The sequence below is a fragment of the Heteronotia binoei genome, chromosome 12, assembly GCF_032191835.1.
Source record: "Heteronotia binoei isolate CCM8104 ecotype False Entrance Well chromosome 12, APGP_CSIRO_Hbin_v1, whole genome shotgun sequence".
Lineage (NCBI taxonomy): Eukaryota > Metazoa > Chordata > Lepidosauria > Squamata > Gekkonidae > Heteronotia > Heteronotia binoei.
The window spans coordinates 52,554,808-52,578,649 of NC_083234.1; the positions used below are offsets into that span (position 1 = coordinate 52,554,808).

General features: G+C 41.7%; 1 protein-coding gene across 12 annotated transcripts in view; it reads left to right on the forward strand.

The window, feature by feature from the left end:
- DENND1A (DENN domain containing 1A) overlaps nucleotides 1-23,842 on the forward strand; it is a 373,611-nt gene that overhangs the window by 116,218 nt on the left and 233,551 nt on the right. For all 12 annotated transcript variants that reach the window (XM_060251436.1, XM_060251437.1, XM_060251442.1 and 9 more), the window contains exon 3: nucleotides 14,136-14,179. In XM_060251436.1, coding sequence (XP_060107419.1) covers nucleotides 14,136-14,179 — 44 coding nt within the window. The remainder of the gene's footprint in view (nucleotides 1-14,135; nucleotides 14,180-23,842) is intronic.

Genomic DNA, 23,842 nt, shown 5'->3' on the forward strand with positions numbered 1-23,842 from the left:
CCTTTAAATATTTGCATTTTAAGTAAATAACACCGGCGGGGATCAAGTAATGGGGGGGGGGGGGTTTACAAAGTAATATATGGGGTAGATAAAAGAAGCTTTTTTAAAAGATGTAAGATATAGATTTATTACCATATGTTACCAATAAAATTGTTTTAAAAGTTAAAAAGAATTCCTCACTATACTATGTGATATGCAGGATGAGATGGGTTCTTTCCATAGAAAGCGGACCAGATCCCATAGGTCCCCCTCCTCCGCATCCTCCTCAAGATCCCCTTCCCCTCACAGAGGATCTAGGCCACGAAATTGCCCATGGCCAACCAAGGCAGCTCAGAAGTGCATGCCGGCCCAGGGAAGAAATAGAACCAAAGAAGGGTCCCCCCTTAGAGATGGACTTCAGACACGCAATGACAGGGAAGAGGATGAATTTTCCTCAGACGAGGACCCAAATATAGAGGTCCCTGAGCCAGTGCAGAGATTTTTCAAGGCAGAGGACCTACAATATCTGTTAGTTAGGACCCTCACTGCTTTGGATCTCCATGATGATCCTGACATTGAGGAGGAGGAGGAGGAGGAGACCAAGTCCAAGGTCAAGCACAAGGAGGGAGACGCCGAGTTTTTTCAAAGAGGGCTTCATATGCCAAGGCCTTTCCCTTACCAGCTTATTTTGAAAGGCAAATGAGAGCAGAGTGGAAGAGACCGCTAGCTAATAAACAATACCCAGGGTTTCAAAAGAAAATGTATCAGCTTTTTTCCTTTACTAATGATTTTTTGCAGGTCCCCCTGGTGGATGCACCAACAACAGCACTGGAGAGCTACGGCCTAGTCTCTTAGGATGGCCATGGGCCCCTGAAGGACAATATTTATAAAAAAGCGGAATTCTCCCTTCGCAGAACTCATGAAGCTGTGGCAATGGTGCTGAAAGTTTCGGCGGTGGGATCCTTGGTGGCCAGAGCAGCTATAGTTTGGATTCGCAAGCTAATGGGGAGGCTACCCCAGAAGGATCATTGTTCCATGGAAGGTGCAAATTGCATCTTAAGGGCCATTTCTTTTCTGGCTGACTCTACGCTAGACACTATGGGGATTTTCGACAGGATTCCAAAAGACCATCATGGAACAACTCCAGGCAGTCCTTTCGTCGCCGCAGTTTCTCCAAATTCAACAGAGCCGGAGCTAAATAGCCTGATAGACCGGAGAGAGACCAGAAGGGCACCAAACCACGACAACGCCCTTCTTCCCTTCGGGGCACGTCTGCTTCACTTTTGACACCAATGGGAATCCTCAACAGCAGATGCCTGGTGCAAGGAAATTGTCACCGACAGATACAAGATAGACTTTCAGATTATACTATCTTCTCATTTCGTTCCGGCATCATTTTCTATGGATCACAAGTCCGTAGAAAAGCGTCTCAGAACTTTACAAGCCATTCAGCATTTACTAGACATAGCAGCCATCATCAAACCAGTTCCCCCATCAGAATACAATCAAGATGTTTATTCTCTCTTCACCATGCCAAAGCAGTCGGGGGACTGGAGAGCAATTCTGGACTTAAAATTCCTCAACAAGTTTGTGAGTTACAAGGCTTTTCGGATGGAGACACAACGCTCCATAGCGGAGGCACTTCAGCCCCAGGAGTTATTAACATCAATAGACTTAACGGAGGCCTATCTCCCCATTCCAATCTTTCCAGGACATCAGAAGTTTCTTCGATTCAACTATGGTGACCGCCTCCACCAGTACAGAGCCCTTCCATTCGGCCTGGGTTCTGCTCCTCGCATATTCACCAAGGTCCTGATCAATGTCATTGTTCCCCTTCGGGAGCAGGGCATCCTGATCCATGCCTACCTGGACAATATTCTTATCAGGGCTCCCTTGAGAGAGAAGTCCATTTAGGTCATGGAACAAACTATTCGACATATGCAAGAATTTGGGTTCGTGGTCAATGTCCAGAAGAGCTCCTTAGTACCCACCTCCAAGCTGCAATATCTGAGGGTAGTTATAGCTACCAGGTTCCAACGTCTGTTCCTCCCGACGGACAAGGCGCAGAAGATCAAGGAAGCTGTGTCTTTGGTAATCAGGAATCGTCAGTCGTCGTTGATGTCTCTCGCTTCTCACAAGGATCGATGATAGCCATGTTAGATGTGATATATTGAGCCAGGTTTCATGCTCTACTGCTTCAAAACTTTCTACTTCCTTACCGGCTTCAGATTTCCAGGAAATCGAATTTGCAAATATGGGTGTCTCTGAAAATAAAGACCAGCCTGCGTTGGTGGACAAGGTTGAAAAATCTTACCAAAGGGAAACACTTCTGGATCAAAGATGAGATCCATATCTTCACAGATGCCAATGTTACGGGCTGGGGGGCCACATGTCAGAACCAGTTCGCCCAGGGTCTCTGGACCATGAAGGAGTCCAAGTTACCCATCAACTTGTTGGAGTTGAGAGCTGTAGGTCGGACCTTGTGTCACTTTCAATGTCAGGTCAGGAATTGCCATGTTTTAGTCAGAACAGACAACATTTCAGCCAAGGCTTACATCAATCGCCAAGGAGGTTCAAGGTCAAACAACCTACACAAAGAAGCTTTTCAGCTTCTGTCATGGGTTCAAATTCACCTTCAGTCCATCCAGCTGGAACATGTCAGGCGAGTCTTTAGCATCAAGGCGGACTGGCTCAGTCGTCAACAAATTCGGCAGGGCGACTGGTCAATCAACGACAGGATTTTTCAGCTGATAGTGGATCAATTCGGCCTACCCCTAGTCAACCTATTCGCTTTTTCATACAATCACAAACTTCCCCGCTTCTTCACTCAATTTTACCATCCTCGAGCGGAGGATACGGATACCCTGACAGCCCTGTGGCCGCGGCGATGTCTCTTCGCCTTTCCGCCGACTCCACTCCTACCTCGCCTACTCAGGAAAATCTGAGACCTGGAAGTAGAGGCAATTGTAGTAGCGCCGCAGTGGCCTCGCCGCCCATGGTTCGCAGAATTGCAGGAGATGTCAGCGCAACAGTCCATGATTTTACCTGTTTCGGCGGATCTCTTGCAATAGGGTTTGTTCTTCCAACTGTGTCCAGAGTGGCTCAACTTGACCGTGTGGCAATTGAAAGGTCGAAGTTGCTTCGGTCAGGGTACTCTCCTTAGGTAGTCAATACCATTCTTGCCTCAAGGAGACCTTCCACAGTGAGAATTTACAACACATCCTGGAAAGCCTTCGTCCGCTGGAACCCATTCAGTCTATCTCCATGGCCTTCCTTCGCATGAAAACAGTTTTTCTAGTCACAGTAACTTCGGAATTGGGGGACTTGTTAGTACAAAAGCAATTTTGTATCTTTCACAAAGAGAAAGTTGTCTTGAGGACCGATCTAATCTTTTGCCCTAAGATCAACACGGCCTTCCACAGATCCCAGGAGATCAATCTGCCCTTGTTTTGTCCAAAGCCCGTTCATCCTAAGGAGAGAATCTGGCAGACCCTAGATGTACGGCAGGCCTTGAAATGCTATATTCAGAGGACACAGAGCATCTGTAGAACCGACTCCTTGTTCGTCAACCTTTTGCCCCCTTGTATGGGTAAAAGAATGTCAAATGCAGCTATCAGCAAGGTTCTCAAACAATGTATCACAGAAGCTTACAAAGTTCAAAAGATTCCGATTCCTTCTGGCCTGACGGCACATTCAGTGTGCAGTGCAGCCACCAATGCAGCTTTCATGCACAGAGCTTCGGTAGAAGAAGTCTGTAAAGCGGCCATGTGGTCGTCTATTTCCACGTTCATTAGGTATTACAGAATCAATGTGTATGATTCAGCGGATGCGGCTTTTGGTCATAAGGTGCTTCAACACATTTTGGAGGAAAATGATGATAGACACCCTCCCACAATCTAGGGACGCTGCTGTTATATGTCCCACAAGATGGCCTCTGCCCCAGAGGGAGAACAACCATTGGGTACTTACCATGAGGGGTCCTTCTCCTCTGAGGTCAAGAGGCCATCTTGATCCCACCCAGTCGTCATCATCGTTTTCTCCAAAATGCGCCGTACAAAACCCCCCCAAAATCAAACAAGCAAACAAACAAGCACAGATGGATTCTTACCTTTTCTCTGTGTATCTTATTCTTTGTCCAGTTGGAACTATTGTTATTCTTCCCTTCCTGTTTTTTCATGTTGAAGGTTTTCATGTTCTTATAACTTGTTTTAGTTATGGTTCTACTGCTATTAGGAATACCGAACAGACTTGGGGTGAGTCCCAACAGGAAGAGGAAGTTTGAAGTTAGTCCTGCCGTCCTATAAGTGGGTTGGGAATCACCCACAAGATGGCCTCTTGATCTCAGAGGAGAAGGACTCCTCACGGTAAGTATCCAATGGTCATTCTGGGTGGGTGTGGGAAGGCAGGACTTAAAACATTTTAAACAAATGAAATATACTAAGAGGAACATCTGACACATGGCAGGAAAGTGAAGGTTTTGTTGAAGTAAGTAGAAGAGTATGTGGCACATCTTAGTGATATTTTGCATAGTCTTGTATGAAATAAATCTATTTTCTCACACATTTTTTGGAAAGATATGATGTTAAGAGTAATTATATCATGCAAAGCTATAGCGGAAACTGTGAGGGCTAAAGAATGTACATTCTGTTTCCAAAGAGGATATTCCTTTGCTGAAGTGTCTGGCCTGCTCTGTCCCAAAGGCTTGGGGTTGATGCCATGAAAAACAATGCTCTTCCGCCAAGCCTTTGGCTAAGGCAGTGGACATCATCTGCTATTAAACCTCCCCCCATTCTGGTGACTTGGTACCTGATGTACTTTTGGACCGATAAGTCACTACTGTTGAGATGTAGTCTTTAAATTTAGACTGGTTTTTTAAGTAGTTTTATAGTGGAATTTTAACTGGTTTTAATTGTTTGACTCTTTGATGTAACTTACTCTGAGCCTGCTTTGCAAGAATGGGCAGGATGTAAGCAAAATAAAAATAAATTAATAAAATTGAGCACTACAGAAACTGTGTGAAAATCTGGTTAAACCAATTGAAATGGAACAGCCAACTGGTCAATGTCTTCACTATGCTCAGCATATGTAGTCTGTGTGCAAAAGATGGCTTGTTAGGAATTTATACTATCTTTGTTAGTTTACTGAAATGGATGTGGGGGGGATGCTGCCTTTGTACAGAAAAAGTTCAGGAGCAGCAGCACATGCCTTAAGCATGAATAAAGGTGCACTGGATGTTGGAGATACCGTTCATCATCTGAATGCTCTTTATGAATGATGGAGAAAAGAAGCCAAACTTCCCCTCATTTATTGCTCTTGAAATGGTAGAAGAAAAGAGCAGCCCTAAATTGGAGCAGATTCCCACCCTGTCAGCTGGAAAATTAAATCAGGTTTCAGCCATGGGATTAGCTTTGATGCTTGTGGGGAAAGGCAGGTAGTGCCTTAAACACCGTGAAATTGAAGAATAAGATTTTTTCAAGTCCTGCATTCAGGCCTTTGTTGCAGACATCCCCCTACCACTGGGCGTTAACAGAATTCTGCATTAACTATGGAACTATATTAATTGCACTTTGCAAATTAAAACCCTGTTGGATATGTGTTGAATAGTATAAGCACAAACTCATGCATGCAACGATTTCACTTTTAAAACTGGCATTATATATAGAGCATATCACTGTGCTTTTAGCAATTGTAGCTTCAGCTGGAGCTAGGATTACTAAATAAAAAGTCCAGTTTGAACTAAAAATCACAAATGTACTCTAAAAATTGACTTTATCCTGAAAGTTAAGGGTAGATTTCCAAAGCCTTTAAAAATGAAGAGATATATTCTAAAAATAAGGCACACAATAACACCAGGATAAATATAAACAAATAGAACTCCACACACAGATTAAAAAAAACCTTTGCAAATGAAGAAAGTGAAGTCAAATTGTTGTACAGCAAACAGGGAAATCCGTTATTGCTGGCAGTTTACCTAGAAATAAGTGATAAACTGTTTAACAGGCAAAAATGAATTACAATGTGTAGTAAAAGTGGTTAGCTGTGCATTTTGAGTGTTTTTGGACAAATCAGTGGAAAAGTGGCACTTTTAACCAAACTTGCTGCTTAGATAAAAAGAGATAACATTGGAGAATAATTAGTTCCCTCAAAAACTACAGTGTAAAGTGTCAGTTATTTTCTGTGCATCCCTCCCAGCAAATACAACCCCTGTGTCTTGCACTTGCCACTTGAATATCCAGTTTGCCAGCATATTTTCATAATATACGAAGAACTACCCCCCAACAACTGAAAGGACACGTCATTATTGTGTTCCCACAGGGACAATTAACTTACCTGAATAAAGCAGCAAATTCATGTTTTACAGCATAAGAAAACAAAGCTTTTAATGGGAGACATAAATCGTTTTTAAAATACAGAGCTTAAAATGTTTATTGGTGAAAATCCCAGTGTTTTGGAATTATCCTGGAGTTTTTCCACAGTAATATTGAGGGGTAATAACTTCTAAGGCTATTCTTAAGCTCTTCTAGTTATTTGCATGTGTAACATGAAGCTTATTTTATAGATGTTGGCTGTATTTCAGAAGTTGTAGTTCTTCAGAGTTGTCTACTGCATTTAGCAGAACATTTAAAAGAAGCACTCCTGAAATCCTGTTATTTGTGGTTAACCAAACTGTTTGTTAAGTATTGTGTTGAAAACCTGGTGAAGATGTTGTCAGGAGAATGAGTCTGAATCAAAAACCTAGACTTTGGTTTGATATCTTCACTTGTAGAAATCCCAAACCTGCAGAGGATCTATCCATGTGTTCACAGTTTCCTAGTGACTGGAACAAACGTTTTAACAAAAGCCTCAATCAGTGTACCAGGTATTTGACATATTTTGCATACAAGAGTTGTTGTAGAATGACCAAGCCTTAGCAGATACTGCTTAGAATTACTCTCTGGCTCCCTGTTTCATTGAATTGTTCTGTCTCTATGATTGTTTTTGAGTGCTTGTGCAGGAGTTGGCTAACTAATTATTAACTAAATTTCAGCTGGTGTGTGTCTGTTCAGAGTATTAAATTGAAGAAAGGCTTTTTAGTTGCTTGGCTGTAACTCCACCTGTTTCTCATGAAACCTACTGCTATGCAATTTGCTGCTCCGCCCCCCCCCCCCCCAAAAAAAAAAAAAAAGGTAACTGCTTGGGCTTTGTGTCTGCAGGAGGCAGTGTTTGGACATTTCGTAGTTATGTTGCTAGTGTGGGCAGAGGAGTGTCTGTGGGACTTCTTTCCTTGAGGAAGCTACTGATATGCGGATGGTGAAGGTTCTATGAAGGTCTAAGAGGCTCAAAAGGTGATTTTTTTATGTTAAGAGATCTGTGGTCTTTTGTGTGCTGTGAACCATAGTCCCACATGTTCTGTGCTTTATGTGTGGGTGGTGCTACATGAGATGGATGTCCTGATTACCATTCTTTTCAATGAATTGGGGTGCCTGGGAATATTGTGTCTGGCTGCGATTGTGTTTTATATCTTAAATCTTCAAGTTAAAGGAGCAGGACATGACTTTTAAAATGTTACTAGTTTTTTTTTTTTTTAAATAGACTAACATTTGAGCATGCCTCGTTCCCTTTTGTCCTGCCATCTTCTCTATAGCCTACTGAATTGAGCCTTTTGGGAATGTGACCTTGACATGTCATGTCCAAATTACAAAGGTGCCTTGGAAGGAATTCCTGGTTGAAATTCCCCATCTTTTGGAATGCCTTTTCTCCAGAAGCCTTGTGGGCATAAATAGACACAAATGTAATAGCAACAATAAAATACCAGGTTAAAAGCAAAATTATACTTATAAAACAGAACCAGCAGTAAAATTACATATAAAATCTGTACTGGCAGCAAAGCCCTGATGCAAGTCTTAAAAGCATAGCTGAATAGTATAAGCTTCTCCTGGTGCTTAAAAGATGGTAGTGAATGTTGCATGTGAAGTTCTATAATGAGGGGCCACCACAGAAAAGGTCTTCTTTAAGATACAGGGGAGGAATAATGGGAATGAAGGTAGGGTGCTTCTGAGAAGGGGAGGAGGTAGAGTTGCCAGGTCGAACTCAAGAAATATTTGGAGATGTTGGGGTGGAGCCAGGAGAGTTTGGGGGGTGGAGCCAGGAGCAAGGGTGTGGCAAACACAATTGAACTCTGAAGGGAGTTCTGGTCATCACATTTAAAGGGACTGAATGTCTTTTAAAATGTCTTCCCTCCATTTGGAAATAATGAAGGATAGGGGCACCTTCTGGGGCTCATAGAATAGGACCCCTTGGTCCAATCTTTTTGAAACTTGGGGCTATTTTGGGGAGAGGCACTGGATGCTATGCTGAAAATGTGGTGCCTCTACCTCAAAAAACAGCCCCCCTCCAAGCCCCAGATGCCCGTGTATCAATTCTCCATTATACCCTATGGGAATTGGTCTCCATAGGGTATAATGGAGTGCCCAGCAGAGATTTTCCTCCCCACCCTTGGCTTTCTGATAACCCTGAAGCAGGGGGAGGGGCTCCAAACTGGGGGATCCCCTGTCCTCAACTGAGAATTGGCAACTCTAGGAGGAGGGTAGTGCTGGGTAAGTGAGAATTGGACTGGAAGCTGAGAGCAAGCTGTGGGGCTAAGAGTGGTTATGCAGCTGGCTGGTTCCTTGATTCAGGTGGGATACTGCCATGAAATATTCTGACTCTCAGGGCTTGTTTTTTTCCAACTTTACAGAGTTCAACATCCAAGCCAAATATCTTTGTCAAGGCCCAGTCCTGCCTGCCCAAGTTCCTTACTGGCAAGGCAAAGAGTAATAGCCGGCTGAGGCCTTGTTGTATCCTGTGCTTATCAGGAAAAAATACAATGGGTAATCAGCTGCTCCTGGTACATAATAAATCCAGACTAATTACAGGATGCTTTGGATGAGAGTGTGAGGCTCTACTTCTCTCCTGTTAGCCCTATGATGTTAACTTTGTCTATGCATTGTTTACCTTGGGGTTTACCTTGCTGCCTTAGTTACATATGCAGGAAACTAATTGGAAGCTGGGTCTGTATCATAGTCCTCCAAACAACAAAGAGAAACTTGAATTTGTTGGAAGCTATCTTGGAAGTTACAGCTGGGTCTTGCTGGAATAGGTATGAAAGTGCAGTCCGTTGTACCTTTAAGGGTTTAGCTCAGTGATATCCAGTGGCTCTCTGATATGCCAGTTGTGCTTCTGTAATGTTTCTGCTCCATGTTTCAGGATAGTGGACAAGGCCCTTGCCTGATGGGGCAAGGGACTGGCAGATGGTTCTCAACTTCAGATAGCCACTGATGGAGGAGTGGGTAAGTTGCAAGCCTCCCTGAGATGCAGGACTCATGCCAGGGATGGAAGTAAATGTGGCTTTTTTGGGTTGATGGTAATTATAAATGTGGCTCTCGATGAGCTGTGGATTGAGTATCACTGGTTTAGCCTGAAATGATGGCTTTAATTGTGTTTCCTTGAATAGAAAGGGTGGGGTAGATGTTATAAATATGATACAGGATATAAATATCTTTAAATAAAGCTTAGGCTTCTTTTAGGATTGCGCATTCTGCCTCCTCACCCCATTTCTCTCACTGCTATATTGTATGCATACTCTTCTTGTGTGCAATGTGTAGATCATTTGTAACCCAACTTTTATAACCTCCCATTCACCTCTGAGCAAGGCATTGTGGGCCAAGTGGTGAAACCTCCCAGTCAGAGTTGCAATGGTCGATGGGTAAAGCAAGTCAAATAGAGCACTGCGCTCTTTTGCTCTGAATGTGCTGTGTTTTTTTCCAAATAAAAATGTATTTAATATTTTATGAAATGCCCCTACACCGTTTAACACTGTAACCAGTGGAGCTGACGCAATGCAGCCCTGTGGAGTACTGTTTTTTTAAAAGTACAGGCATATAAGTGGATTGCTGCCAGATGGAGAATTTTTAAAAGAATTTTATTAACTGCAGGGTGCCAGGGTGTGTACATTTGCCATGCTGGTGCTGATAGGAACAGGAATGCTTGGAAACATGCAAGGTAAATGAAAGCATTACTCAGGTAAATTGTGTGTCAGTTGAGTCTAGTGCCTTGCTTATTTGCCCAAGGCCTTATCCTCTGTCTCACAGACCCAGAGTAGTGGCTTCTGGTTCCCTCAGCAACAGGGCTGTAACTGGAGGAGGGCATGGGGGCAGTGCCACCTCCCAAATCTGCCATACACACCCTCTCCTGGTACCCTGACCCCCCTCTCCTATTGTTTATGCTTTGTTAAATTAGCATCCCCCAGCGCCTCCTCCAGAAAAAAATCTTAGATATAGGCCTGCTTGACAACATGAATACTTGAGTTTATGCCTGCCCAGAATCATAAAGAAACATGGTGGTTGGGTTGGAGTATCGTGTGCAGTGGAGGCAACAGGAAGGAGGAGGTGGTGCCTTTCAGGTCTTCTAAAAAAAGCTGAGCAAGCCTGATATGTCCTGCTTGGAGCTATTTGTGGAATGGTTTTATGCAGTCTTCAGATTGCACAGATGCGTTAAAACAAACCTTGAGCATTTTGGGGAGAATCGGACAATTTAACATCTTGCTGCTTATGAGGACACTGTAAGCTTGTGATGATTCTGGCTACCAGCCCAGTGCTACAGGTGAAGGAAACCTAAATGAGATTGTTCTGTTCCTGAGGCTTAAGTTAAAATTGATATAAGCTTATGAGCAAAAATTTCAGTTATATTTGCTGAAGAATTAATCTCAGGCATGTTGTGGTTATTGGTGAAAGCAAAAACTTTTATCTGCTGAATTAGTTATTCACAGGGCTGAGAGATGACTTCTGATCTTTTAAAGCTTGCATCAGATGTTTAGGTAGCAACCCTGTTGTTGGGGGTGAGGGTATAATATTAAAATGCTTAGTCAGTAGGATAAAGCTTAGGGTCTTTTCTGTGCTCTTCTATACTCAAGGTAGCTGAAATTCCTGCTTGCCCCATTCACAAGCTATTGATGCAGATATAGAAAATCCAAGAAATATTTGTATGTGACAAACAAGAACCATTTTGATTAGGAGAGAAGACTCTGGGCCTGCACAGTTTTTTACACTAGTGTGGATCTAACCATGCTCCAATGAGCCTTTCTCTACATTAAGTACCTCTTCCTCCAAAGTTCTGTAGGACCAGCCCCACTATGCTTGATTAACTTCTGGAACTCATTGCCACAAGATGTAGTGATTGCCACTAGTTTTAGATTACTTTAAAAGATATTAGACAAAGCATAGGTCCATAAACGATTATTAGTCAAGGTGACTTAATGGAACCTTCATGGCCTAACATTTATCTATACCAATTTTGGTGGAGGGCAAGGAAAGGTCTGTGCTCCCTGATTGTGAATCTTCTGCATTTGTTTGGCTTTCATGAGAAATAAAATGTAAGACTGGCTAAACATTTGGGGGCTGATCCAACAGAGCTGTTACGCTTGGTATTGCCTTTCAAAGTGTGAAAGAGGTTGTGTGATTATGGATTTTGAAAATGCAGGTACTTCAATAGTTGTGGTAATTGTATCCTGACTTGAGTTTGAACTTTATCATGTTGAATCTAGTTTAAGATAATCAACAAGAACTTAAAATATATTTGGTCTATTCCATTATGAGCATAATTTATTATTTTGTATAATTTCTTTCACATTGATATTGATTTAAAAGTGAAAGGAAAAATTTGGGAGCATAAATTTATAGTTTAGAAATAGTGTCTGCCTGGGGACCTTTCATTTATCATTCACCTTTTCCCGAGGCTTCAGTTGAGAATGAAAGCAGGATTATTGGGAGGCGGAAAATACTGACAATGCTAGAGAAAGTCAATAATGACTGAAGAAAGAGTCAAATGTTAAATTATACTTTTCTGATGCGGATAGCCTTTCTTTGGAGGAAAGGAGTGAGAGCCTCATGTAGATTGTCACATGTGATGGTTCCATTGCAAAGACTTAATTTTTTTTCTTCTGTGGAAGCACTTTCCATGTAGGCAAAGTGCCTTTTGAAGGAGAGCCATTTTAAGGAAAAAAATGAAATGCTTCCGAAAAAGAATGCTAATAAAGCCCCTCTAACTGCTGGCTCTCCGCTATTGATTGCTTTCTTGAGAGTTTTTGGTACTAATTTTTCACAATTTCATTTTGGACAAGATCTGTTTAATAAGGGATCTGAACCTCACTGAAAATGTTCTCTGAGAAATCCAAGCACTGTGGTAGTTCATTGAGTTCCTAGATATGCTATGATAAGTTATATTGGCAATGGTTGCTGGGCAGTCATCATAACCTCTGCCAGCTAGATATTTGCTGGACAGGAAGTGTAATTTGGCAAGAAAGTAGTATGGGGCAGTATTGCTTCTTCAGGGCATGCTGGTTTTATGGTTATATGCACGGGTTGTCAAGAGTGGAAAAGGCCATAGCTCAGTAGTAAGACCATTTTAGAGTTTGGAGTGCCATGGCCCTGAACTTGTTTATTTCAGTCTGCTTAGATGTGCTTGATACTTCATTGGTTCAGGCTCCCCACTGGGCTTTCTGAAAGTATCCCAGTCATGTGTACTGTGTGCAGATGCAACTGAAAGGCTCTAAGAGTGGGTGCGAAACCAGCTGAAATTTTTGTTAGAGGTTAAACTATACCAAGGATACACAAAGAATCTAATATTCTGTCTTCTTTGGTTTGTATGATTGAGATGGTCTCCATTTGTGTCCTACATGACTCTAAGAGGCTGCTTTCTCCCTCCCCCTCCCTTGTGCACAATAGAAGGACTCTAATCAAACTTCTGTCTACATAGAAAACTTAATAACAGCTTCCTGCAGTCAGTTGCTTTTTTTTTTTAAGTCGTCTTACTGTACATTTAAATACTTTGTTGAAAGCAAGTACAGTTTAGTGGAAACTCTGCATCTGGTAACAATTGAACCCTCCAATTAACCAATTTATTAGCAAAACAAACTTTGCCTGTGAGGGAGTTAGGGTAGGACAAGTGTGTGTGTGTGTGTGTGTGTGTGTGTGTGTTTAAGAATAAAAGTATATGATGTATACATTGTAAAATTATTCTCTGCCCCGCAAGCCTTGACTCTGGCAAAGGAGAGCAGTAATTGAGCAGTAAAGATTGTTTACAAATCCCCACTCCCTTCATAATGATCAAAACTTGTGGAAACATTTCTGCAAAATGGAAAGCATCTGGTTAAGAATACACCCAGCACTGCAAGCCTGAAGAATTGAAAATGCTGACAATTGTATCAACGCGAGTCGGACAACAGGCATATAAATGACAACTTCTTCACAAATTCCATAGCATCTTGTTTCTAATCTATTATTGTTGTAATTAAAAATTACACTAATAATACAGAGACTGGCAATCTTGGAAACGTTGTTAAGAAAAGCAGATGGTCTCCACAGAGTTGTTTTGAGATGGTTTGTCAGAGAAATGATTTTTGGTCTGGGTTCTGTGTGTTGCACTTCTGTTCTATTTAATACAATTATACTTGTTCTGAGCTGCTGCTTCTCAAGTTGAACTGTCGTTGTTTATCCTGAGCAATGAGGAAGAAAGGTACTTTTGTTCCCTGAGGTTTCTGATGTGAAGAAGGTTAAATATTAGGGTTTACCAGTGCTGAAGTGGTTTAGGAATGCTTTAATTAGATGTTTTCAGCAAATGAAATATGCATGTTTGGAACAACTGGTAAGGAGAGTTTCTTCTTTCGTTTCTCCTCCGTACTTGAATCAGCTTTGAAAGACTTGTGATCAGGTCCCACAGAATGCTGCTGTTGGGCTTTTCTTTACAAGCCTTCAGTAGAAAGAAAGAAAAAGTCCATTCTTGCAGTTGGCTAAATGAGGTACCTGATTAAAAATAAGGAGTCGAAGCACGCTCAGAACGTTCTTCTCTACCCATGCACGTAGCTGGCAATTTGCACCTGGTTAGGTTTTTTTGCATTAGATAACAGCCTAAAGTTAACAGTAGCATCAGGTCTCTCTAATTTCTTTTTTGTCTTTCTGGAAAGAGGGTAAAAGGAGAGCCTTGAGGAGTCCTTACTTCCTCTTATCAGCGTCTCAGCCTCAGCTGCCCTTCTTGGATCCCCTGCCAGGGCTGCTATCATCTTCTGATCAAATATTAATGTGTGATTCTCTGCTTGCTCACTAATCCAAAGCCAATTAATATTATCTGTCAATTATTTACAGATCCTGAGGTGCGGAGGCAATTCCCCGAAGACTACAGTGACCAGGTTTGGAATGCGTAATTAATTTTTTACATGATAAAATTCATTTCAGGGTTGTTCAACATAATATTGCTGTTCTTTTTTTCTTGTTAAAAAAACCAAATAAGAAAAAAACAATTTTTAGGAGAGGGAACTGTAATTAAAATATGATTTTAAAAAAACTGCACACAACATTTTAAAACTTGCATGGGAAAAGGATTTAAACTTTTTAAAAAGCTCTGTTAAACTTCCACAGTTTAAGGGTCAGTTTCTGAGGAATCAGATTCATGACTTTCCCTCTTTAAAAAACCCTTTAAAAACTACCTTTGGAGGTGCTGCAGGCAGTAGTTAGCTAAAGAAACCTCATATGAGTTTACTTGGATTCACAATGTATTTTAGAAAACATTTCCAGGATCTATTTGCCTCTTGCAGAAGATAGAATTAAAAAAAAGAAGGTGGTGGGAATTTTGCAATTAGTGCACCGACTGAAGTAGAAAGTGAATATATCCTATAATTCAATAGTTCATGAGATGATGGTTGTGATAACTAAAAGCTGCTCCCCATCTCAACGGCAGCTTTCTCCTTTCACTGCATCTCATTAAAGAGTGGTACTGGGCTGGTGGGAGGGAACTTTATTTTTGCATCCTTGGTGTAGTTAGTACCCTTTTGCTGTTCGCTGGAAAAACTCTAGCTTTGAGAAGGGGATTTGTATTGACTGTTGCAAGTGAACTCTGGGTTGTGATCTGATCCATTGAACAAACTTTTAATCGTATCCCTTAAAGAATAAAAATAAATCCTCCTGTGGGGGCATTTCAAGAATATTAGGACAAAAAACCAGCTCCTGTGCCAGGTTTTAATTGCATTGTCATGAGGATGGTGTTGCTTCTGATCCTTCTACTTTTCTCTCCTTTAAAAATGTTTCTGTTATGCATAAGGCACAGCAGCATCTCTTGCCTGCCTGCTGAGTGTGTCTCAATGTGGGCCCTTCAGGGCACACAGACCTTGTCTTGTAGCAGTGTATATGCTGGCTGGGACAATGGCTGCCCTGATGGCCGCACTCCTGGTGTGCCTCTGTCATATTAATATTAATATATTTTTAAAGCAGCATGTTGCCTGGCTGGTTTTTGCTTCAGTTTTTTATATTGACCCTTTTCCAGGACTTGTAATGCAGAGTTGAGGTTATGCAACAAAGCATCCTTTTGTAAATGCATGAGTCCTCATTGCCATCTTGTGCCAATAATCTGTTAATAAATAGCTCCCTAAGTACACTCGGCAGCATTGGGCCACAATGTTTGCTGAAAAAGCCGCTAGTCTATCATGTGAAATGTAGTCGGATTAAGGGTCCCTCCGAGCTGTTGCTGTCTCTCGTGTCTGTGATCTATGGATTATAGAACTGTCTCATACATAAAATATTTTTCCTTTTGTAAAACTACCAGCCACCCCCCCATCCAGAGAGAAATTTTAACATGCAGTAAACCACCTCAGAAGAAATCAAGCCTGCAAAAGCTGAGATGCAAAGCTAATGCTCTGCTACAGAATGTTCCTTATCCCTATATTTACCCTCTACTTTTAAAAAAATACACACACAGAAAAAGATGAACAGGAGAGAAGAAAAAGTGCTATGTAGGAAGGAACCGGACATCTCAAACTTAAAACAAACCACAAAACCCATGCATTTCAGTCACTGAATCCCTTCCCCTTGTTGCCTTTTAAGAAGCTGTAAGAATGTAAACTGTGCACTTAAGCTGTGAGGAGTTTCCAGGCACTTTTACTATTATCACAAAGAATAGCCAGCACCCAGCAATCCCTTCTGAACATTGTTAATGCAAAAAAGAAAGTGAAAGGCAGCCGTTTTTAATCCAGATACAGATTCTTTCATTCAGTTTACAATCTAAAAATAGTGTTTGAAAGATTTTGCAAGCATGTTGCAAGATTAGCAGAGGACAAAATCAAACAAATGTTTTCTGAATTTTAGGTTGGGGCTTGGTTAAGATGGAGAGGAAAGGCTTCACTCAGATTTTAGGAAACAAATTTCAAATGAATGTTGCTTTTAGCATACCTTTTCCTGAAAATAAGTACTTATTGTACACAGCATGTGCAACTTGTGCACCAGACTTGTGTGTGAATTGCAGCAAATATTGTTTCTTGCTGCCAAACCAGGACAACCTAAATCCACAAGGAATATTGTGAGTTAAGTCAACACAAGGCAAATCACTCATTAGTACAAAAACCCTCAAGTCTCTTCACTCCCCCCTCCCAGCCTCTTCCCTAGTCTAAATTCTTGGCGCTTGTTTTTACATGCACTGTGTTTCCCATGTAGGCAGCGCATCTGATCAGAGCTCCTTGCTGCCGCTGGATGTTTTATTCTGTGTGTTCTTTGTACCTTACAGTAAAAGAATCTGTCACAAATTATTGTGGCTCCCAGCTTTAGAAACCTGAGAAAAAAGGGAGGTTAGACTGACATCTGTGGCTGAATAATGATGGGCAGCCTTTTGGCTCCCCTTGAGCCACAAAGCTAGCATTGCCTTTAGAGAGGAAAAAGCAGTAAGAAGAAAGGGAGGAGGGATAAAAGGAGGGTTACAAATCTGTGGTCCCGGAGATGTATTACTGTTGGGCCAGTTGTCTGCGTGGCACGATAATCCGTTTTGATCTCCTGTCTTAATTGTCTGCTAAAGACAAATGGGCAGTAAAAGTTCATCAGTTTCATCTCTTTCTCTCACTCTCTTTTTTGCTTCTCATTTAGAGGCAGAATAAATGATCCGTCACTACAGAAGAACTCCTTTCTTTTCTACTATGGGCGGAAATGCAGACCCCAATACATTTTTATTAAAATATTTCTCCCTCATTATTTCAGCCCTCTCAGCTCTGATAGATCTCGCTGTTTCATGAAAAATGTAATCTGAAATGTAAATAAGGGGTTTGGTATAAAGGCAGGAAGTAATGAGCTGGCTAGCCACATTGCTGGAATCTTGATTGTAATTACCGGCCAAGGTGGACACCCCCACATCTACATTTCTCTCCCCAAAAGTTGTACAGTGTTTTAAAAAGAGCTGTAGTCCTCTGGATTTTATTTTAAAAGCCATCTCCATATTGTTGAACGGGCATCTATAAAAACGGTGTACATGTTAATGACTTAGAATGATTTAGAATGATTTAATGAGTTAGAAATAGGAGGGGCCTTTTAGCGGAGCTTGCTTTAGTGATGGTGATTTTTAGAAATTCATAATTTAATTTGTTGTTTGAACAAAGTCTGTTCATTCTTCCTCTGCTGCCCTTGTCCATTTTTTTGTACAGTTGTACATGAGCACACTGGACTGTGCATAAATTGTGCATTTTTAGCTGGGTTGGTTTCTCTACAGTAATTCTGTCAGAAGTTCTTTAACTCTGCAAGTCTTTTTAATACATTATCAAATAGGTGAAAGTTGAAAATTATTCCCCCCCCCCTAAATTATTAGAAATATTCTGAGCAGCAATCTCATCACCTGGGGAAAAGATACCATTTTAAGGGGGAGGGGGAGTAGCATAATATAAATTTTTAGTTGTTACATTTCTCAATATGTCTGTCAAAGGAACTGCAACTAACAACATACTGTAAAGACTGAAATTTATTGTGGTTGTGATTTTGTCTGTGTTATAATTTGATATTTCAGTGATGTATTCGTGAAATGTGATCATCAGCAAAATTCTACTCTTCATGAGTATATTCCCTCTTTTAATTGTATGGACACAATTCAGTCACATTTAATCATGCTCAGTATCTGCTTAAATCTTTCCTATTGAGATCAGGAAGAGCGCATACCTTTTGCTCTGTCCTGAAACAGGTTGTGAAAGATTATTTTACTGTGCTTCATTCTGACATCAGCACACTGGTTTGTAGTAGGAGTTGAGAGGTGTTAATGTCCCTCTGAGAAAGATGTTTGCATAGAGAGCAGAGAAGTAGTGATCCATCAGAAGAAGCATTTCAACATAAGTTACATTACCAATGTGGAAAAGAATTGGAATTATATTTTGTTTTAATGAGCATCCTACTATATTATAATAAAAGGCACAAATGCAACTGGTAGCATTAGTTCCCTTTTCTCCCTCCTGCTGTACTTTTATTGGCAGGTGTTTTTTCTTTCTTTCTTTTTTGGAGAGACCTATTTATACATGCCATCTGCTTGATAGTATATGGTGACAACCTTCCTATATGGATACAGTTTGATGAACTAGTTTACAAAGGCTGGGGCATTGCTTCAGAATGGGTATTTTGTGTTGTCTGCAGGTATTGCCCCTTCCCCCTTTTGCAGGCGTAGAAACAGGGGCTGTAATGAAATCTGCCATCTTTATATATTTATATAGAAACCATAAACATTTTACAACCAACTTTATATAGAAACTTAGAGTCTTTCTTGTACAAACTCTCCAAGCCATGGCAGAAACAAGGTGTTTTGGGGGGGTGGGTTGTTGTTTAAAAATCTTTCTTTGTTACCATGTTAGGAACTCTGACTTGGAGAATATTCATGCAAGTTTGCCTTGTAGAATTGGCATCTGTGTCCTGAAAGACTACCTTTTAAACAGAGAAGATTGGAATGGACAGCAGCACTTCCATGAAATGAGCTGAATTGGTGTTATGAAAGGCATGGGAAAGGGAATTGGCCAAAGGAGAATGATCTACTGGGAAGTATTCCTGTGTGAATCCCATTGAAATAAACAGGGACAATGTGTAAGACCATTCATTCCAATGGGTCCTTTGCAGGAGAACCTCATAGTGGATTGTGTCCCTTGTTAATATGAGTTTGTGTGAGGGTGCTGTTTGACTGTTCCTCCTTAGGCACAAAGATGTATTTGGGAGCGTAAATGGTAATCTGAAATCAGCGTTTGTTGTTCTACTGCATTTATTACATGCATTAAGTGTTCTTCAGTACAATGTATTCTTATCTGTATGTTTTTAAAATACAAACAATTGTAAATTGACTCCACCATATTAGAGACCCACCATTAAATCATTTATGGTAATTCAGCAATCAGCATGATTATGAATGTAATCATTCATTTGCTTCAAGTTAGGAGTATCCTACTGCACATTTGATAGACAAAGTTGAACTAATTTGTTGTTTGTAATACAAGAAGTGTTGCTACTTGAAACTAAGTTTGTAATCTTGTCCAATCAAAAGAGTACTTGTGGGCTTATTACAGTGAAAAGAATGGGGAGCATGAACTTTTGGGCACTGAGAGTTTGGTGAATGGGAAAGGTGGTGAATTGGGATTCTAGGTTGTTTTAAGGAGGGACTTGTAATCACTGCTTTACAATATGCAAACTGAGATCCTTGGCATCACTCTGAAGTAGGAAATAAGTATCTTGCTTATGCTGTGTTGGTGGATAGATGGCTGCTGGTGGGGGCAGTTTAAAGTCCCTCTGCCACTACTTTGTGGTGATTAAAATCTTCAGGTCCCCTTGTTGCATGCAGTGGTATTGAATCAAATGTATTGCAAGTATCCAGCACATGTGGGGAAGCACTTAATTAAATTTCAGATCCCTTCTTGTGTAACTAGGTCTCATATTATCCCCCTTCCCCAGCCCAAAGGCTTAAGGTGCGTAATGAAAATTGTACTGGGGGAGCAGGAGTGGGTGACTTTGAACTTTGAATCTGAGCTGTGGGTCTGGCAGAGTTTGCCATTGTGGGAAACAGGATGCTGAACTAGGTGAACCACTGGCCTGATTTTATTCCTTTGTATGTAAGTGCTGGATGAAAAATCTAACCATCAGAGCATAATGCATAAAGAAAACACAGGAGAACATAAGTTCTGTTTTTATATGTATGAAACTTCAACCAAATGAAGTCTCCTGCTTGGTCACATTTACTAGTCACTGTTCCCTATTAACACCTGTCAAAGTTGGCGTCTTTCCTTCCTCCCTCTCTCCCTCCCTTGTTGAGTTGATTAATTGTTCAGGCGCTTTAATCCTGCTCTTTGCCAGACTGTCTTCCATGAAAGTGGGCAAAATGAGATAGTCTCCTCTCTGTGAGAGAGGCAAACATCTTTCTTGCCTGAAAGGGGAGAGGGGGAGTCCTAGCTCTTGATATCTATATATATTTTGTATCTATCTAACAATTGATAGAGAAGAGAGTATGAAACCCCCAAAGCTCTGCTGCCTTTTGGAGGTTTTTCTTTGTGTGTGTTAACACAGAAAATGTTTTGGTTTATTTCCAGCATTGTGATCTGCCCACTGTGTACCTGGTTTTTGTCTAAATGTGTTCTGCATAATACAAAACTGTGTGAAAATTCTCAAGTTTGATCAAGATAGTAGGAGGCTATGCCTGTGTCTTATTAGCAGAGGCTATCATTCTGGTAGATCTATCCTCTCAAGTCTTTTAATACACCAGTGCTTATGACTACTAATGTGGTGACTGTATTTCTTATAGAACCTCCTAAACCTAATACCAGCCAGTTGCATTTTCAGATATACATAGGAAAGAGCTTCTCTAAAGACTAATTAAGTCATTCACACTTAAAATCTGGTTTATAGTTGTAATTGGTTTTAAACATTTACATAGATTGTGAATTAATATGGTAATTCCATAAGCCTGTTCGAAATGGCTACTTTATCAGTCTCTTAGTAACATTTTTGAAGGAGTTTGGAGGATTTTAGGCAAAGTGGTCACTTCCCAGATTTTCTCTTGCAACATTTAGTTTATAATTAGTCTGCAAGATTTTAATTGAGTTGTGGATTAATCGATTTAAAGGTTGCTCCCTAATGAGTTAGTGGGCTTACTGCCATGCAGACCCCTGTATGGGATTCAATGAACAAGACCTTATGAATGATATTTCTTTGTCTGCTTTAAGCCTGCTTCTGCGGGGAGGGTGGGATACAAATTTGTTGTTGTTATTTGTTGCTTGTTCACCTTTCAGGATGAAAATACTGTTGCTTTTTGTGAGGCAGCAGTACTTGGATGAGGACTAACAAACTGAAACTTAATCTCAACTAAATAGCGGTGCGGGGCGGGGGGGGGGATATTTCTTGTTCTGGATGGGGTTGCACTTCCCCCAAACGAGCAGGTTCCTAGCTTCAGGATGCTTTTGAACCCAGGCCTTCTTTTTTTTTATAAATAGGTGGCAGTGGTAGCCAGTTGTGCAGCCCTTTTTTTGTGTGGTGGGGAGATTGTGCCACTGTAATACATGTCACTTCTGATAATATTTAATTAGATTGCTGTACTGTGGTCTACATGGGGCTAGCCTTGAAGACAGTTCAGAAGTTACAGTCTGTACAGAAGTACAGAATTTTGCAGCCAGAATGTTGACCGGAGTGGGTTGTAGGGACCATGTCACCCTATTCTTGTTCCATCTACACTGTCTCCCAATTTGCTTCTGGGCACAATTCAAGATCCTGGTATTACCTTTAAAGCCCTATATAACCCAGGCTAGCCTGATTTTGTGAAATCTTGGAAGTTAAGTAGGGTCAGCCCTGGTTAGTATTTGGATGGGAGGCAACCAAGGAATTTCAGGGTTGCTTTGCAGAGGAAGCCAAAGGCTATCCACCTCTGATTCTCCCTTGCGTTGAAAACCCTACAGGATCACTCACAATGATTTGGCTGTGACTTGGAAGCACTTTACACACACATGGGCTTAAGGCCAATATATAACAAGGACTGCATTCTCCAATATGAAACTACCCATCCACTTTGGTCATCTTTGGAGGCCCAGCTTTGAGTGCCCCTGGCTAGATGGGTGACAACACAAGAAAGGGCCTTCTTGGTTTTGGCACCAAAACTTAGGCGTTCCCTCCCCAGAGAGAGATGTCTGCCTTCTGATGTTGTCTTCTGCCAGTGGGTTTCAGTAACAATAACTGTTACAGGTCTTCTTTGTTGGTTTTGGTGTTATGTGTCTTTAATGAATTATTTTATATATGTGATGGAAAGCACCATCATATCACAACTGACGTATGGTGACCCTGCAGGGTTTTCAAGGCAAGAGATGTTCAGAGATGGTTTGCTGCTGCCTGCCTCCTTGTCACGCTTCTGGTAGTCTTTGGATGTCTCTCTTCCAAATGCTAGTGAGAGCCAACACCACTTAGCTGCCCATTGAATGTGGTGTGCACTCCATCAGTGATTGGCCCATTAACCACCACTCAAGAGAACTTTTATGCCATTGGCTGGGCCCACTCTTCTCTCCTGCCCACTGTTGCCTACCCACTCTCTGTGGCATTCAGAAAAGAAAGTAGGCAGCAGTGGTGGGGAAACAGTGAAGAGACAGGGAATGAAGGTGGTAATGCAATTAGCCAGCAAGGCCTGGCTCCATCGGGAACATTTCCTCAGAGGCCATGGCGGCTGCCAGTTTCCTGTCACTCCCTCCCTCCCTCCTCCCCTTAGCCTCGCCCCAGGACAGATGAGGATTGGCCCAATGGGGAAGCTGCTAGCTAGAGGCTGTTGCTGGGCAACCAAGGTTGCTTCTGTCAGTAAAGGGAGAAGCCATAGAGTCCATCTACCAAAGCAGTTATTTTTTTCAGGGGGAGAGAGATCTGTTGTCTGGAGTTCAGTTGTGATACCAGGAGATCTTCAGGCTCCACCTAGATGTTGTCTACTCTTGGTCTGGCTGCTTGCTCCTGATCAGCAGCAGCCCTCCATGACAACCAGTGTTGGCAGCCATTTTTGCCAATCTCCAGGTGAGGACTGGAGATCACTCAGACTTACAGCTGTCCTCCAGATGGCAGAAATCAGTTGCACTGGAGAAAGCAGCTGCTTTGCAGGGTGGATTCTCTGTCTTTATAGCTGAGGTTGCTTCCCTTTTGCTTTGGTCCCCACTGAGGAGAAAGACTATATTTTTCCTAGGTAGAGGCTGCAGGGAGGGGGAGGAGATGGAAAGCAGAAGTCAGATCAGTTCCCCTACAGAAAATGGCTGCCTTGAGGCACATACTATATGGTAGCTCTCCAGATGTTTTTTTGCCTACAACTCCCATCAGCCCCAGTCATTGGCTATGCTGGCTGGGGCTGATGGGAGTTGTAGGCAAAAAACATCTGGAGAGCTACCATTGGCCACCCCTGCTATATGGTATACCATAACACAACCAGGCCAGGACAAAAAACCCAGCTCATGCCACAAGTTCATGCTTATGCCAAACATCACAAGGCTGAATATGACAGGAAAAGGTGACAGCAATGCACTGCAAACAAAAAGGATGCCGGGCTTCAACGTCTGTGTGACCATTGTCATGCCCCCCTGCACCCCCCATAATTATTCTTCTGACTGGCATGACTTAACTAGGCCTGGCTGCTTGCTCCTGTTTAGCAGCAGCCCCTCTATGACAGAGAGGGTGGGTTTGAGGAGGGGAGGGACCCCAGACAGGTACAATGTCATATCCACTCTCCAAACCAGCCATTTTCTCCTGGGGAACCATTTTTGCCAATCTCCGGTGAGGGCTGGAGATCACTCAGAATTACAACTGCTTTCGGAGGAAAGCTCCCCTTGAGGTGCAGGGGGAATGAATGCCTTCACTTGGGTGGGAAGACAGCAAGGGGGGGCACTCCCCCAGAGCTTCTTTCTAGAACCCATCGTATTTTTTCTCACAACAGGCCTTATTCCTAGTGGGTGTGTTGTGTGTATAATGTGCATAATGTGGGTGTCGAGTGTGTATAATGTGAAATAAAGAATGAATGTGTGTGTGTGTATATATATAAATAATTTAAAATGTTTTGATGTTGAAATGTTTTGATG